At 40.5% G+C, this 16,307-nt stretch overlaps 2 protein-coding genes across 4 annotated transcripts in view; one reads left to right on the forward strand and one right to left on the reverse strand.

Moving 5' to 3' along the window:
• The window catches only part of adar (adenosine deaminase RNA specific), an 18,946-nt gene extending 16,574 nt beyond the window's left edge, over positions 1 to 2,372 (reverse strand). Inside the window, exon 1 of one of the 3 annotated variants that reach the window (XM_059338863.1) lies at positions 2,275 to 2,372. The gene's annotated coding sequence lies outside the window, so the exon portion shown is untranslated. Of the gene's footprint in view, positions 1 to 384; positions 773 to 2,274 lie in introns of those variants that run through there. The other 2 variants (XM_059338864.1, XM_059338862.1) reach the window with 2 other exon arrangements.
• On the forward strand, positions 2,323 to 13,358 carry LOC131976008 (neuronal acetylcholine receptor subunit alpha-7-like). Its single transcript, XM_059338865.1, has 11 exons — positions 2,323 to 2,443; positions 4,192 to 4,254; positions 5,906 to 6,045; positions 6,537 to 6,581; positions 6,840 to 6,949; positions 7,445 to 7,524; positions 7,788 to 7,955; positions 8,260 to 8,454; positions 8,962 to 9,048; positions 9,153 to 9,262; positions 10,528 to 13,358. The coding sequence occupies exons 1-11, from the start codon at positions 2,416 to 2,418 to the stop codon at positions 11,383 to 11,385; spliced, it is 1,884 nt and encodes a 627-aa protein (XP_059194848.1). The 5' UTR covers positions 2,323 to 2,415; the 3' UTR covers positions 11,386 to 13,358.
• The last annotated feature ends 2,949 nt before the right edge of the window (positions 13,359 to 16,307 follow it).

Below are 16,307 nucleotides of genomic sequence, written 5' to 3' on the forward strand. Positions count from 1 at the left end.
ACCAGCAGGGTTCACACACCTGTTCCAAAGTCCAATTACAGCTTTTTTCAAGGCTCTTTTCAGCCATTTACAGCTGTGAAAAACTATATATTTATATACAGTACAAACAGAATACTGACTATTTCACTTATTGCGCTGTAAACAACCATAATAATGTCTCATAAATACAGAAGGATTACAAATTAAAAGGAAACCCTCCCAATTGGGTGACGCCCATGGCATCCCATATGACCTAAACACTTCAAGTGTTTTCAAGGATTCCCAGCATCCATATGAACCCTGTAGTGAATGATCCACATAAGGTGATCTTACTAAACACATGTACATGAAACACACCACATTCACCACAACGCCCTGCGGGATCACAGGTGCTGTGAATCTCACCTACAGTCGTTCAAATGAAAGGTACACCGGTGAAATAAAGTGGGAGGGTTTACAGTTGCTTCTCCCGAGGCCTTCCAATGATCTGATGACTTAAACTCGCGGAAATTAAAAATAAAAGCAACTCAATACACAAATCACAGACTAAAGTTGTAAAGCAAGCACGAGGCCGGTTACGGATTAGGAATTGTTCAACAAAATGTGAAACAGCAAAAATATTTTCCAACGCGCAGGGTCGTCCGCTTTAGATGATCGATGTCCCTTTTTTCCCTGGAGCGTCCACTATGAAAACACCGGTGATGTTGCTCGCTTATAAATGCTGTCTGCCCTGCTGTAAAAACGCGTTTCAAACTCTTGCACCACGAACATTTCGGGAACATCCAACGCATCACATACGTAAAGAAAAGGAAACTGATGCAGACAGACGCGAGTTAAGTTTCGATTTCATTTCTGACAATAAGTTAGGTTTCTATTGTTGGTCACGTGGCCAGTACGGGCACACCGAGGCCAGACAGACATATGATGCACAGACATAAAGTCGAGCAGAACTCTCTATAAAGTATAGAAAAGTACAAACTGAACTGTTGGTTCATGTTAAAGAGGTCGCTCTGCGGTCCATCTCAAACAATCAATGTGCCTGTGTTACTGTGTGGCGCTACAAGGACATCCTCTCATGAATGCATGCTGTATACAGTACACTGTGGCAGAGGAGACATCACATGCTCAGATCAGGTTCTCACATTAAAAATAAAACAGAGGGGAGAGAATGATGGAGACTGATAGTAATGTAATACATTTTGGGAGATACAAATATCACAGTAAAACGTTGAGATCTCGTTACGAGATTGTGATAGGATTGAGAAGAAAAAAAAACATTGTTAGAGTACTAGAAGGTAAAGGTCACTATCCGACACAAGGCTGTCACAGACACATGCTGTGCCTAAAACAATAACATTGCATCTTGTTACACGTCGGATTTAGTAATAACACCCATTAAAATGTAGTTAAACCTAAAGCTAGAAAGCAGTTCAGCAGTTAGACATGCATCAAAGTCTGTAGTGTGAGTGATTTCCCATCAGTTATATTTCAGTAAATGCGCACATCAAAGGATTATTAGCATTTTTGAAAATGAATGACTTAATTTAATTAAGCTAAATATGAGTTTTATTTCCATTTCAAAGCTACCAAGGTACATAACAAAATACTGGATGCATATTATGAAAGCAATGTAGCCATGTGGTGTTAGATACAACGTAAATATAGTCTACACACAGTTTCACGTGTGTTTTCCTCTAACTTAATGTGGGCTACACAAGTTTCGCAGACTGTTTCAGGTACTAAACAAAATCTAAACAGAGACCTTCAAAAACAACTGAAGTTATTACCCTTGCTTATACGAGTAACATTTCGCAGTGTCGCTGTGAAACCACGTATCACTGGTGTTTATATAAGCGTAAATAGATGTACACACTTAAAAAGAGACTGCTTTAGAACAGATAATCACCCATGGCAACAGATGAAACTCAATAGTCCTTGTTGTTATCCTTTGCTTTCGCTTGGCGTTTTTTAGGGACATAAAGCGACAGCAGCTACAGGTTAGACGTGTTGCTTAAGTTTGATTTAAACCACCGAGAGCTCAGGCATTTACCTCCGTGAACGTGTTTCGGTAAAGCTTATGTTAATAACGGTATTGTACACGGTTCCTCCTCTAGCTATCGTTAGCTAGCCTGCTAGCTCCTCACTGGCAGCAGCACACCGCACTGGCACTGCACCATTTCTAACTACCGCCTGCAGCACAGCCAATCCATTGTCTGCTACCGCAAAAACACTCAAACTACACCTCACTCGAGCCATAAAAAGATTTAAAGCACCTTAATGGTCTAAATGTATTACCTGATCTCGCAGCGTGTCACCTCAGTGGGCTCTTGTTGCTGTGCAATATTTTAATGCGGTGATAGAAACAATCAAAGAGAACTGGTGCGCGATACAAGGGACGCGTATTGTTCGCGACCGAAACACACAGTTTAGCGTCGGATGTGGATGACGCAGTCACATCGGCAAGGTTCGAATATTTTTTCAGAAGTGTCCTTCGCTTTTTACACCCTCCTTCGCTTTGGCTCAAATGTTAAACCTCTGAAGCAGGAGATTTGGGTTAAAATTTGTCAACTTCCTGTGCATTCATTTCTGTCTCTGTTTAGCATCTTTAAATCCGTCCTTACATCACATGCATGGTTCCTTTTTCTCGACACAAGCTTGGCTATCAGTCAGTTTTTTCATTTTATTTTAATTAACAAAGTATAAAGCTGCCAGGAACCATTTATACACACAAAAACAGCAGAAAAACGAAATGGTCTAAAAATAGTTTAAAAAAAAAAAAAAAAAAAAAAGCAAAGGTAAAGGAGAGAAAAAAGTAGTAGTAGTAATAATAATAATAATAATAATGATAATAATAATAATAATAATAATAATAATAATAATAATAATAACAACAACAACAACAACAACAACAACAACAACAACAATAATAATAATAATAATAATAAAATAATAAATGTGTATTGGTATTTAGGAGAAACTGTCCTAGTTCCCAGGGTCAATCAGACAGATCTAACTGACAGATTTAAATTGTAAATTGTAAATTGTAATTCATATAATTAAATTGTGTTTGTGATTCTCATGGAACTCAATTTCTTCCTATACATATATGAAAAGGGGTCACCAGATCTGGCAGAATTTTCCAAATGAACGTTGCAGTGTTTTTTTTCCTCTTTTTTCTAGCTTCATATAGCATGATCCTGATCACACATTTGAATTTCGTATTAATTTAAATAAATAGCTTGCGGAATAGACATGTAAAATCCATCCAACTATCACAATCTGTCAGACATAGGTCCAAGTATATTCTATGACATGGAATGTTTTTAGTTTCAGTTCAATGTATATGATGAATTATCTGTAGTGCTGCACAGTTACAGTAAGCCTAAAAACAGTGCATTAGGAATAAAAACATAATTCAAACAGCAAGAAAACGAATAAAACACATATAATATGTGATATAGGGTAGTGAGCTTTTAGGAGACCACAGATTATATCTGGCAATAAAAGCTTTGCACTTTCCCAACATATCCAGTGGGTGTCAGCATTACTCTGTGAATGTACTGATGTCAGATTTTACCAGTTGAAAAACAAAACAGCTTTCTAATGTTGCTGTTGCAGGTGTGCATTAGAAAAGGATAGACTGTATTAAAACTGACCGGTTTTCCTTGCAGGTCACTAGTGTATTTACACAGGCATTGTTTTTTTTGCTCAATTCATTCCCCCCCCCCCCCCCCCCCCCCCCCCCAAGCTTTGAGAGACAAACACAAGGACTGCTGCTGTGAGAAAATCCCTTGCATTTGATCCATAGACAAAAATGCAAAGTCCCCCTTGAGATCTTTACCAACCCCAGAGGAAATCAGTAAATGAATGGCAGAGGATGTGATGACAGATAAGTGCATATCAGAAAGTCCACAGGAATTGATGAACAGAGAATCATGAAAGGTTAATTTGAGCTCTCAGTATCTGACTGACTCCGACACACAGCATCTCCCTCTTCAGAGGAGTATTCCCTCCACCGCATCTCTCACTCTGTCTCTCCTGCTCGCTCTTTCCCCTCCTCTCCCTTCTCTGCCTCTGCCGGTATCACACTCTCCCCCACTTGTTTTCTTCAACCTTTCTTCCTCTTCAAACCCCCGCTCTCTATCTCACTCTCCCCTTTCTTTTTTCATCCTTCCTCATCAGCTTCTCTCTCTATTTCTCCCTCTTCCACAGAGGAATGCAGTATGTGGCAGGCTGTGGCTCCGTGGCTGTTGATACTTGCGACTCTGCTCCGGGGTGAGTGACTTTCATCGCTGCTTTGAGTGATGCTTTGCTCGAACAAGTGTGTGTTTATTCTACATGTGTTGTATATATACTGCATGTGCTCTTGCATGTCTAGTGCCACCGAGCACTCTTGACTGTTCCTAATAACTGTGCACTCAGCAGCTCATTCCAACACCGCAGAGAGTCTGTTGGTGTGCAGCCAGACAGAAAAAACAGATTTATTTTTATAGGAGCAAGCAATATTGTGAAATGCAATCATATTTACTGCAGATCAGAAAGCTGAGCTGTGCATTTTTTTGTTATAGATTAGACAAGACTCAGATAGATAGATAGATAGATAGATAGATAGATAGATAGATAGATAGATAGATAGATAGATAGATAGATAGATAGATAGATATGCTGAGAGAAAGCCAGTGACACAGCTGTTGGTTGTTTTGTTTTTATTTTTTATTTTATTTTTTTCTTCTTTTTTGCTGGGACAGTTAGATTGTATACATTTTATGTTGATTGTAATTCAATGATTGTAAATATTGCTTTTTTTTATTGTTATAAGTTTTTCTTTTCATTTAAAATGAATAACAGAATTATAATAATTTATTGTAAATATTGCTTTCCTTATCTTGTTATCTTTTCTGATGCTTGCTTTGGCAATATATACATTGTTGCGTCATGCCAATAAAGCCAATTGAATTGAATTGAAAGAGAAGGGTGATTATGAGGACACCAGTCGTTAATTTACTATAGCTGGACATGATGGACACTAGGGACTATTGATCTGAATTATAGGCATACCATCTGTGGAGTCATATTGATATTAATTAAGGTCTAGTAAATGAATATAGATTGGACACCATACATGCAGTGCATTAATCTCAGACCTTTTAGCACTTAGAATTTGCCTGCAGAATGTAGGCGTCGTGCAGCAGTTTAAAGTGTATATTAGTTTTTGAACTTACTCAGTGTGCTTGTTATATTCACCACTGATAGTTCCCCTCCACATCAAAGCGATTGCCTTGTGGAGAATGAATCAAAAGTGAATCGAAGCCTTTGGTGGAGTTATAGGGCGAAGAGAGAGACAGTTCCCCGCTCTCATCGTTGTGAGTGCTGTGTGTGTCTGTCTGGGGTGTTTCAGTGTTTAATGACCTCACTATTTCCTGCATGAAATTAAAAGTGACATTTTTACAGCTGTGGGAAAGACTCTGACTGTCTGCTGGTGATCAATCAGAGACATAATTGATTAGGGTGAACAGAATTATTTCTCTCTGGTCTTCTTCTTTCCTCTCATACATTTTTATTCATCCTTCTCCACTCTTGTCCTCAGTAATCCACTCTACTATATATCTCCGTTCTCCAAAACGTTACCTTTTTTCCATCACTCCTCAAACCCTCCGTTTCATCTCCATCGGAGCATGTCTACTGTCTCTCTCTCTGTTAGTTTGTTTTCTCCTTTTCTCTCGTATTCACGTGGCCTTCAATTTCTACACCACTTTGGTCCCAACTATCCATCAATCATTGTAATCACACCATTTTTCTGCTATTGCTTTCTCCTCAGTGCTTTCTCCTTGTCTTTCCTGACGCAGCTTTCTCTTTGTACCTGTCACTTTTTCTCTTGCTCCTCTTTTGTGACTCCAATTTTTCCATCTCTCTCCCCCCTGTTCAGTATCACTGCAGGGTCCTCACCAGCGGTTTCTCCTCAGGGAGCTGCTGAGGGACTACAACCCAATGGAGAGGCCGGTGGCCAATGATTCACAGGCCCTCACTGTTCAGTTCTCCTTTACTCTGATGCAGGTCATGGATGTGGTACGCATGGCACACATGCATCATTAATATAATCATACAACCACACAAGACTTTGTACATACGTACGTACAGTCATAGAAAAAATATTAGACCACCTTTGTTTACTTCAATTTCTTGTTCATTTTTATGCCTGGAACAACTAAAGGTACATTTGTTTGGACCAAAAAAAATGACATCAACAAAAATAGCCCATAAGAGTTTAATTTAAGAGCTGATATCCAGGCCTTTTCTATGGTTTTCTTGATAAATATTTTGGTTATTATCAAGAAAACGATGGAAAATGGGTAGATATTAGCTCTTAAATAACACTCTTATGAGCTATTTTTGTTGTTATTATACTTGTCCAAACAGATGTACCTTTAGTTGTACCAGGCATTAAAATGAACAAGAAATTGAAGAAAAAGGGTGGTGTAATATTTTTTTCCATGACTAAGTATGAACCTATCATTTACATCATGGAAACACCTCTTGTATGTTTTGTGTTGTGGAAGGATGAAAAGAACCAGATCCTCACCACGAATGCCTGGCTACAGATGGTGAGTATAATAAGAAACATTAATAATGCGACATTGATCTGTTTAGTCAAAATCAGTCCAGCCCAAGGCACTTTATATCTTTAAACCCTCAAAGAGAATCCCAAAAGAGGGGGGATCCCTCTCTCAGGACGGACAGACATGCAAAAGATGTTGTGTGTACAGAATAGACTGAAATTACAATAGTAAAATAACAATATGGATGCAGGCCTACATGTTTTTCCTCATATGTAGAACCACTGTTGCAATTTTGTTTCCCAGCAGTGGTATGACCACTACCTCCAGTGGAACCAGTCAGAGTATCCTGGAGTTAAAAACCTCCGTTTTACTCCTGACCAGGTCTGGACCCCTGACATATTGCTTTACAACAGGTATGTGTAAACACACACACACACACACACACACACACACACACACACACACACATCCTTGTACTTCTATCTTTGTGAGGGCCCTCATTGGAATAATGAATTCCCTAGCCCCTTACCCTAACCCTTAACCTATCCTTCACCATCACAACTATAATTTTATATGGTCCTCCTGTGCCCGTGCCCTTCGAAGCACTCTTTATGAGTGCTACGTTTTAACCAGAACCTAACCCTAAGGAGCGAGGACCGGCCGAAATGTCCTCACTTCACAAAGATGTCCTCACTCTGTTGGTTAAAAACGTGTTCCGGTCCTCACTATGTACGAAGTACAAGAAAGCACACACACATACACACACAGACACACATACACACACAGACACACACACACACACACACACACACACACACACACACACACACACACACACACACACACACACACACACACACACACAGAGCTGAGCTGAACTCTAACTTATCTCTGTTACTACCCTCCAGTGCTCATGATAAGTTTGATGCCACCTTTAAGACCAATGTGCTGGTTAACTCCAGTGGCTTCTGTGAGTATCTGCCTCCAGGTAAGTTTTTATTTATCCGCTTCTTGTCCTCAAAACAAAAACTTCAATCATTCTGCACACATACAGTATTAATCATACTGCTGCAAATTAATCTCAAGAGTATTTATTGGAATTTAACATTTTCTCATTCACCTACATCCACACGGCTGCAACACAAAACACTTTTAATCAAGTTTTTTGTAACCCCCATCAAATATCCAGATTCTGCTTGACATTTACTTACCTTTCACTGTGAAATATTTTCCCTGTTTCTTTTTCCCAAGGAATATTTGTCAGCACATGTAATGTGGATGTTCGATGGTTTCCATTTGACATCCAACGCTGTGAACTGAAGTTTGGCTCCTGGACATTTGATGGCTGGTTGCTGGACATCCAGATGAAGGAGGCAGATGTGTCAGGATACATGACCAACGGAGAGTGGGACCTAGTGGGTAAGAGCTGTGGAGAGCGAGTCCTGGAAGACAAACAGTGTTGCTTAGTAACAGTGCTTACATTAACACCAGGAGTGCTGATTTCTAATTAGAATTTAGTGGAAGAAAAGTTAGAGTACGGCTTATGAACATTTAATTAAATGGAAATACAATCAAACGACATATTCAACTCCCTTGAAGATGCTAATTTTCATAAAACCAAATCTTTTCCCTTGGCTCCTTCCGCTTCCTCTCATTCCTGAGCATCACACCATGAATTATCTGCATTATAATCTTTGCTGCACCTGTGTCTGTCTCCCCTCAGAGGTTCCTGGAGATCGTCATGAAATTTTCTACGACTGCTGTGCAGAGCCCTACCCAGATGTGACTTTTGTGGTGACCTTACGAAGAAGGACTTTATTTTACGCTCTCAACCTCCTCATCCCCTGTGTGCTGCTCTCCTCCATGACCCTGGTGGTCTTCCTGCTCCCCGCCAACTCAGGGGAGAAGATCAGCCTGGGTGAGGAATAGTAAGAGGAGTGTGGAGAAGAACAGGAGCGAGGGAGGGTGTTACAAATAATAAAGGTTAATAAAATATGAGATCTGATAAACAAGGGGTGCATCTGCTGTAAGACAAGTATACTTCTTGCTGCGTATTCTTGACTCCATCCTTGTGAGAGCACGGGCTTATTTCACTCGACGAGTGTTTCTCTTACAATCTCTCTCTGTCAACTTTAGTGGAAAACTGTCAATCAGCCATGCAGAGCTTTTGTTGGGTGTCAAGAGGAGATGGAGGAAAGGAGAGACAGAAAAGAGAAACAGAAAAGGCGAGAGGGAAGATGAAAGACAAATCAAATGAGTTTTCCTAGGGGTGCCTAAAAAGATGGATGATTATGGCGAGAAGTCAAGTGCACAATACCAAATATTCAATTCCACTAAGTGTACTCGTGTACTTTCTTCTCTTAAAGATTATCTCTTCTTTTTCTGTGCAACCCACTACTCCCTCATGTCCTTTTTCTGCCTGCAGGCATCACGGTTCTGCTGTCTCTGACGGTCTTCATGCTGATGGTTGCAGAGATTATGCCCGCTACCTCAGATTCTGTACCCCTAATAGGTCAGTGCCTTTTTTGGGGGGTCATTTTGGGAGGAATAGGCATTGCACATAGCATACAGATTGTGAGCACTCTAATGAGGAATGTTCCCTATGTTCTGTCTCAGGGCAGTACTTCGCCAGCACCATGGTGATTGTCGGGATGTCAGTAGTGGCCACAGTAATCGTCCTTCAGTTCCATCACCACAGCCCCGGTAGTGGAAACATGCCACGTTTGGTGAGTAAGAAAAAAACACAATAGTAAAATGAAATACAAAACATAGAATAGAATAGAATAGAATAGAATTCTTTATTGTCATTGCACAAAAATACAACGAAATTGGATGGCAGTCCTCTTGGTGCTTATAAATTAAAAATGAATAAATAAAGGCAAATAGAGTTCTGACATAATACAAGACAAAATAAAACATACTTGTCCAGCTACTCGCAGACATTCACAGACAGCCCCCCTCTCTACCCTCCCATATTCCACACATACATTCACATAGATTTTCTAGTGCATGTTTTGAATGAGAAAAGTACTTTTAAAAAAACAAAACCTTTCATGCAAACAAAGAAGTCCTGAGGATGGTTTCGACCAGTCTAGTGGAAATTACCTTTTTGTGCAACAACTTTACATGCTGGTAGGTAAATTTAGGGTCTAGGAGCAAAAGCAAGCTCTCAAAATAATTTACACTGCCAGCACAATTATACAAGCAGCCAGAGAGACACCTCAATGCTGTGAAAGTTAGCCATAAAAGTTTTAAAATGAACAGAAAGTCAGTGTAGAGGAAAAACAGATGTCATTTTTTTCCCATTTCTTACTTGTAGTTAAAAGCCATGGGGCTGAGTTTATAGCCTGTCTAAGGATATTTGATCAAGACAGGTGAAAAGTGCATTGCAACAATGCGAAGATGTGACGAAATAAAGGCTTGTATGAGATTTCCAGTGTCTTTAAAACCAAGTAGGTCAAATCCTACTTGTTCCTCACAAGACAAAACAAGCTTAGGAACAGTGATTTAAATTTAAGCTGGGATAAAACGTTCAAAGCTCAAGGTTTAATGAGGCATGTAAAGAATACTTGATGTGACTGAACCTGATCAGTAATATGTGAAAAGGAAAATAAAGACTCTTATATGCTCATATAACATGCTTTATCTTATTTGTTATGTTCTTTAAAGGAATGCGTCATCACTAAAATGACCTTTTGTAGATCAAATACTCGCCTAGAGTTGCTTTGAATTCTTGAATAAACCTGGTGAACAGAGAAACAGAGAAAATCCTTGATGATTATATTATAGTATATTATAGTTCAGGTCTCATTTGTCCAGTCAGATGCTCAGTACTATCCAAACATATGCAGAATAAGGTATAAGCAAAAACAAAATGCATTCTTTCTTCAAGAACTAAAAAAAACAACAGGTAGAGTAACTGATATTCAAAAGGTAATTTTAAGGTTGAAGCATTCCTTTCATTTTTAAAAAATCAATATTTGCTTGCCAGGTGCACTTAGTTCTACTGCAGTGGGTCCCTTGGTTCCTGCGGATGAAGCGTCCCGGAGAGGGAGTGGACCCACCTCTGTCCAACTGCCAGGTGGACTCTCAAAGCAAGACCCTGTCCTCTCCTACCACCACCACTACCACCACCACCATCCCCACACCACTGCCCTCCATCCTCCCCCAGAACCTCAACTCTCTGCAGGCCAGCCTGGCTCAGCTCAACCACCCTCTGTCGCACCCTCCGCATCACCGGCTCAACTCTCAGCAGGTTATCCTCCCAAATCCAGGCCCCAATCCACTTCCACAGCCCAACGGTCATCTGCTTTACATGGGCTTCCAGACCTTCCAGACCACCGCAGAGCTGGAGCCAGTTCAGAGGAACAGAACCACGAGTCACGGGAGGGTAAACAGTGGAGAAGGAGAGGGAGCTGCTGTAGGAGGGGGGCCAGCTGGAGATACACCTATCCACCACCACCTTCCAGCTTCAAAGTTTGGGAGCCCGCCACAGGAAACTCCACTGTCCCCAGACCCTGACCCTTCAACTACATCCTCTGGACACTGCGGAATAGAGACTGGGGTCGGAACAGGGAGATCCACTGCTATACACACCCACAGCGGTGTGATTCGATCTGTGGCGGTAGACAACCAGCTACAGGCTCTTCTGGCGGAGGTGCAGTTTTTAGTCGAACGTGTAAAAGAGCAGGACCGGCAGCTCAGTTTGGCAGAGCAGTGGCAGTTTGCCGCAGCTGTCATCGACCGTCTGTGCCTGGTGGGATTCAGTGTTTTCAACATCATCTGCACCATCGCTATTCTCATGGCTGCACCCAACTTTGGGGAAGCACTGTCAAAAGATTTCCTCTGACAGACCTGAAAGAGACAGATTTTGAAAGAGTGGGGGATGTTAATGGCAATACAGATAAGGATTTGTTGGAAGCACAATTGCTGTTAAGGCCAATGGGTAGTACAACAGCCAATATTTAGTATTCAGTAAGCTGGAGTAGACTGATGTGGAGTCGACTATGATTCAGAAATGGTGCAATTTGTTGCAGTTTTTTTCGTGAAAGAATATACCTGTTGATGCACACATTTTCTGTTCACACATTGTAATTGTTTCTACAGAGATTTGATTGATGTGTTTGTTTCTCCTAAAAGGCAGCACGCCAGTCTTCAGAATTTCAAAGTATCATCTCATGCATTGATCATTTCGGTGAACTTTATTTCACTAATGGACTGTCAACTGAAACCTTCAACAGAGCATCAAATGTTACATTGGAATATGTATAAAGGTTTGCACATTTCTTTTTTTTTAATGTTTGACAGTTAAATAAGAAAGAGGAGGGTTTTTTTGGAATAGTTTTGTGAATGAGGATCCTAAAGGAAAACCATCCCAGAATTTATGTAAAAACTAACTGGGAAGCATGACTTTACTAAATTTGTTATAAAGTATTTGTACTGCCATCTTTGGATGCTCCATAAAGATGCTCAGTAGAGAAACTGGACACTGATGTGCTGCATGTAAACCTGCATTTCCTGTCCATACAGACCAAAGTCTCTTTGTGTTCTTTTGTTGTTTCCCTGATCGTGAAACCCACCGGCTATCCATCTTCGAAGATTTTTCATCTGAGGGCAACAGCTGATATTTGTGGGGTTTCTGTGCAGCTAGCTCATTGTCTACAGTCTGCAACAAGAATAGAGTTTGATTTGAGAGAAGACGTTTATGGACAAATTGTTTTGCAAGCAGCCAGCTAAGCTAAGTTAGCCAAGCTTCTAAAGAGCTAAATTATTTCAGACAAGAGCTCATGGGTTGCAATAGAATGAATTTTGGCCAACACATGCCGCTTTTTTAGCTCTCCACACAATCTGAAAATTATGTTTTGCTACCGTTTCCAGGTTAAAGTACATGTTTCCTGGAAAAAGTGTTTGATGGGCAGACAGACAGTGTTATTACCCAATCAGCAGCGATGTGTATATCAACCCATCGTATTAAAAAGCATTTACATACACAACAGGGTGTTAAACAAACCACCGTTTGCGTTAAATAAATGTTTTGCCACATTTTGCAATCTGTCGGTCCAGAATGTATCCGATACCAAAATGTTGCCCCGTTGCCTTCAGATTCAGCATTCATATGCAGATTCTGTTAATTGAGATTTAACACTTATCAGTTTATTCTATTTTATTTTTACCACTGATTGGTGATTTTTTTGCAGGTTTTTTTTATTTTTTATTTTTAAGAACCTCAATTACATTTTCAATTTAATTTAAAGTTTCCCAAGGTCCCTTTTTTTAATAGCATGTCCAAAGTCATTGTGATTAGTATTTTCCACATGAATACCCTTTTTCTCTATAATAGAATCTGCACATCATCCCTGTAATGGAAGGACAACATTGGTGATTCATTTCTGCAGCACCTTTAACAATCACGTTTGCTTCATATTACTGCAGTGCTTATTATGAAGACAAAAATATACTAATATTCTCTGAAAGATACCCTGCATAGTTCCATAGGGATGTTTTTTTTCCATTTTTTTTCATTCACTTTCTAAAAAAATACGAAACTGTGAAATGACATGATAACTCAGCCGAGAGGGTTGTTTAAAGTACTCTCTCTGTCTTGTTTTTGAATGTGGGATACACTTTGATAGTCACAACTAGAACAAATATTTCATTTTACCATAATGTGGAACAATATTGTTCTTCTGTGCAGGCATAGATAAGGTTTGGATTGCAAATGTGGAAGAGAGAGGAGAAGGTCAGCATTTCAAGAATCCTTTTTCACAATGCTTTTATCTCTCTCTCTCTCTCTCACACACACACACAACACACACACACACACACACACACACACACACACACACACACACACACACACACACACACACACACACACACACACCATGGCATCCTTTCTCTCACACCATCAGTCTTGTGTATGCAGAAAAATATAATCTCTGGCTATGAATGTAAATCATAACATACATTTCACAGAAGTGTTGGACACTGGTTGTGACAGAGCAAGCTGTAAACATGGTGAAATAAACGGCCTTGTCTTTTGTAATCTGTAGATGTGCATCAAATGTTGTATTCTCTGGCTCCCCCTCCCTTCGATCGAAGTTCAAAGAGGTCGCAGGAACAGAGGACAGCGTGAGTGAAGGACGCATGGGAGAAAAAAGAGCCAGAGAGAAAAGGCAAGAAGGAGGTAATGAAGCGCAGCAATAAAAAGGGCAAAAGAAAGAAGGAGCAAGAAAGAGAGACGGAAGGGAGGGCAATGCAGAGACACAGACATGGAGCGGATGCAGATTGAAAGAAAGGGGATAAAGAATGGGGTGGTTGCATGGTTGAGAGAAACAGAGGAGGGAGGAAAAAATGTGCTGAGAAAGCAAATAGGAGCCGATAAAGTTTTTAACTGATTGCTCATTAATGAGAGAGGGAGAGGAGGAAAAGGGGGAGAGGAGTGAATCCCCCATCCTCCTGCTCCTCTGGGATGCTGCTGCTGCTAAACTGTACTTAGAGCAGCATTTAGGGGTGACTGGACATATATTCTGAATTGGCAAAAACTGTATGTAAAGGATCTTAGCCAATGAAAAATGATTGATTGTGACATAATGCAAAGACTTTATGATGATTGAATTTGGCTAATTGCTGTTTTGGCACAGCTGTAGTCAAACCTTCCACCCAAGGCTATTAATTAAGATTTAAACTTTTCATTGTAAGTACAGTATATCTGCAGGAAGGGCAGTTCATTGTTGGAGCACTTCATCGTGCATTTCAATTGGCCTACTGAGCTGCTTTTGTTGTGTGACTGCTGTGGCTGCTGCCTAACACAGCTGAGGGATGCATTACAGCACAGGTAATAAATCTAAGATCCTCTGCTCCTCCAGTGAGGAGGGGAGGGAGCATCTTAGATCCACCTGCTCTGAGTCGACAGCTCACGCAGAGCTGTTTGTTCAAAGGAGACGCAAACCGAGTCATACAGAACAGTGGAGCACAATGCAGCAGCAGGGAGGAGAGTGGGATGCAGAAATCTTTGGTATCAAGGGGCCACTGCAATGTGTGGCTGCAGTTGTCACACAAATTTGCACCCACATCCACAGATACATGAAGCAGCACAAAAACCCACTCACGCATCAAGTGGCGAGAGTCAGGACCCTGCTGCAGACCTAATGCAGTAACCACGCATACTCCAAAAGCTCTCTGTCTCTTTCACACACACACACACACACACACACACACACACACACACACACACACACACACACACACACACACACACACACAAAGCTATTCACTTAATCTGCTGCCTGTGCAGTGCTGTCAGTTCAGTTATATGTTTGCCCATCTGGGGAAAATAAGAGAGGGAGGTGATATAAAAAGAAGAGAGTAATAGTAGCTGATGTAATGGGCTGTTTTAATAAAGTGTAATCAAACTACTGGCATGAACGAGAGCTATGACTACACTATAATCTAATATTTTCTGAGGTTATGTTGTTCCACTTTGTGAAGATTAGAAATGGAAATATCAGGTTACAAGCCCAGTTTTTCCACAGACAATCACCATCTTACTGATTTGCACTATGCATAGGAAGAACATGCAAATAACACACGTGCATACAGGCTCATTCTGGATTCATCCTGTTTCTGGATTTTTTGTCTATCAATAATGTGAACCAAAACCAAAGTTGTCTTAAAAAAATCTAGGCAATACTGGGTGAGTAACTGATATACAAATGGTAATTGTAAGGGTAACGTATTCCTTTAATTTATTATACTTTAAAGCTACACATCAGCTTCTTCTTTGATCAGGGAGTTGTATGAAACAAATAACACTGGAGCCCGACCATTTACAATCCGTCTCCTTTACAGTGGGTTTCTTGCCCAAATATGTTAGCTTTTCAAAATTCAGATGTCCCAAGATTACATCCCAGACCACCAGCAGTCAATAGCGATTAATTACTGGGAGCAGGCCCTCGATGCAGGTCGATAAGGAACGGCCATTTCACTGCCTGTGGGGTAATTGTCTCCCAGATCTCATTAAAATACTTTGGAGTAAGGGAGAAAAGAGGATGCAGGAGAGAGGAAAAAAGAAAACAGATGTAAGTGCGAGTGGGAAAGTGAAATCATCTTTTAGGATAAATCTTACTGTAAATTCATCAATACGGGAGTCCTTGACTCTAAGCTCACAAGCACACACACACACACACACACATATCATTTTGTGCAGCTATACAGGTCTTTTTTTAGCACATTTCATTTTCTTCCATTCATGGTGGACAGCTATTACCTAAACTAATACTTAAGGAATTACAATTTTGCCGCAATAGGACCAGAATTTGGCCCCGATTGGGAATACTGGTCTCAACAAGGTCTGTGTTCTTACGGGAAGAGGTCCCCAGAAGGCCACACACACACACACACACACACACACGTCTACTTACGTCCTTTTTCAGAACATCACAGAGATTCATTTCCTGGAGTCTTATCTGAACTCTAACCACTACTTGCCCAACCCATATTCCAAACCTAAGCCTAACCACTGACCCACAAATCACCTTTTTTTGCAATTGGGGACATGACTTTTGTATAATTTGACAAGCCGTCCCAAGTTAACTGCTCTATGGCCTGAAATGTGTCCCTGGAGGAGGGTTAAGTCAGGAGGACACACACAGTTGTGTTACTATCACGTTAAAGGACATAACATAACAAGGAAGACGAGTCCCCACATTATGACTGTAAACAGTTTTGTCCCCACAACACTAGGAATACAAAGACAGACACACAAATAGA

Source organism: Centropristis striata, chromosome 8 (assembly GCF_030273125.1).
Source record: "Centropristis striata isolate RG_2023a ecotype Rhode Island chromosome 8, C.striata_1.0, whole genome shotgun sequence".
In the NCBI taxonomy this organism is placed as follows: Eukaryota; Metazoa; Chordata; class Actinopteri; order Perciformes; family Serranidae; genus Centropristis; species Centropristis striata.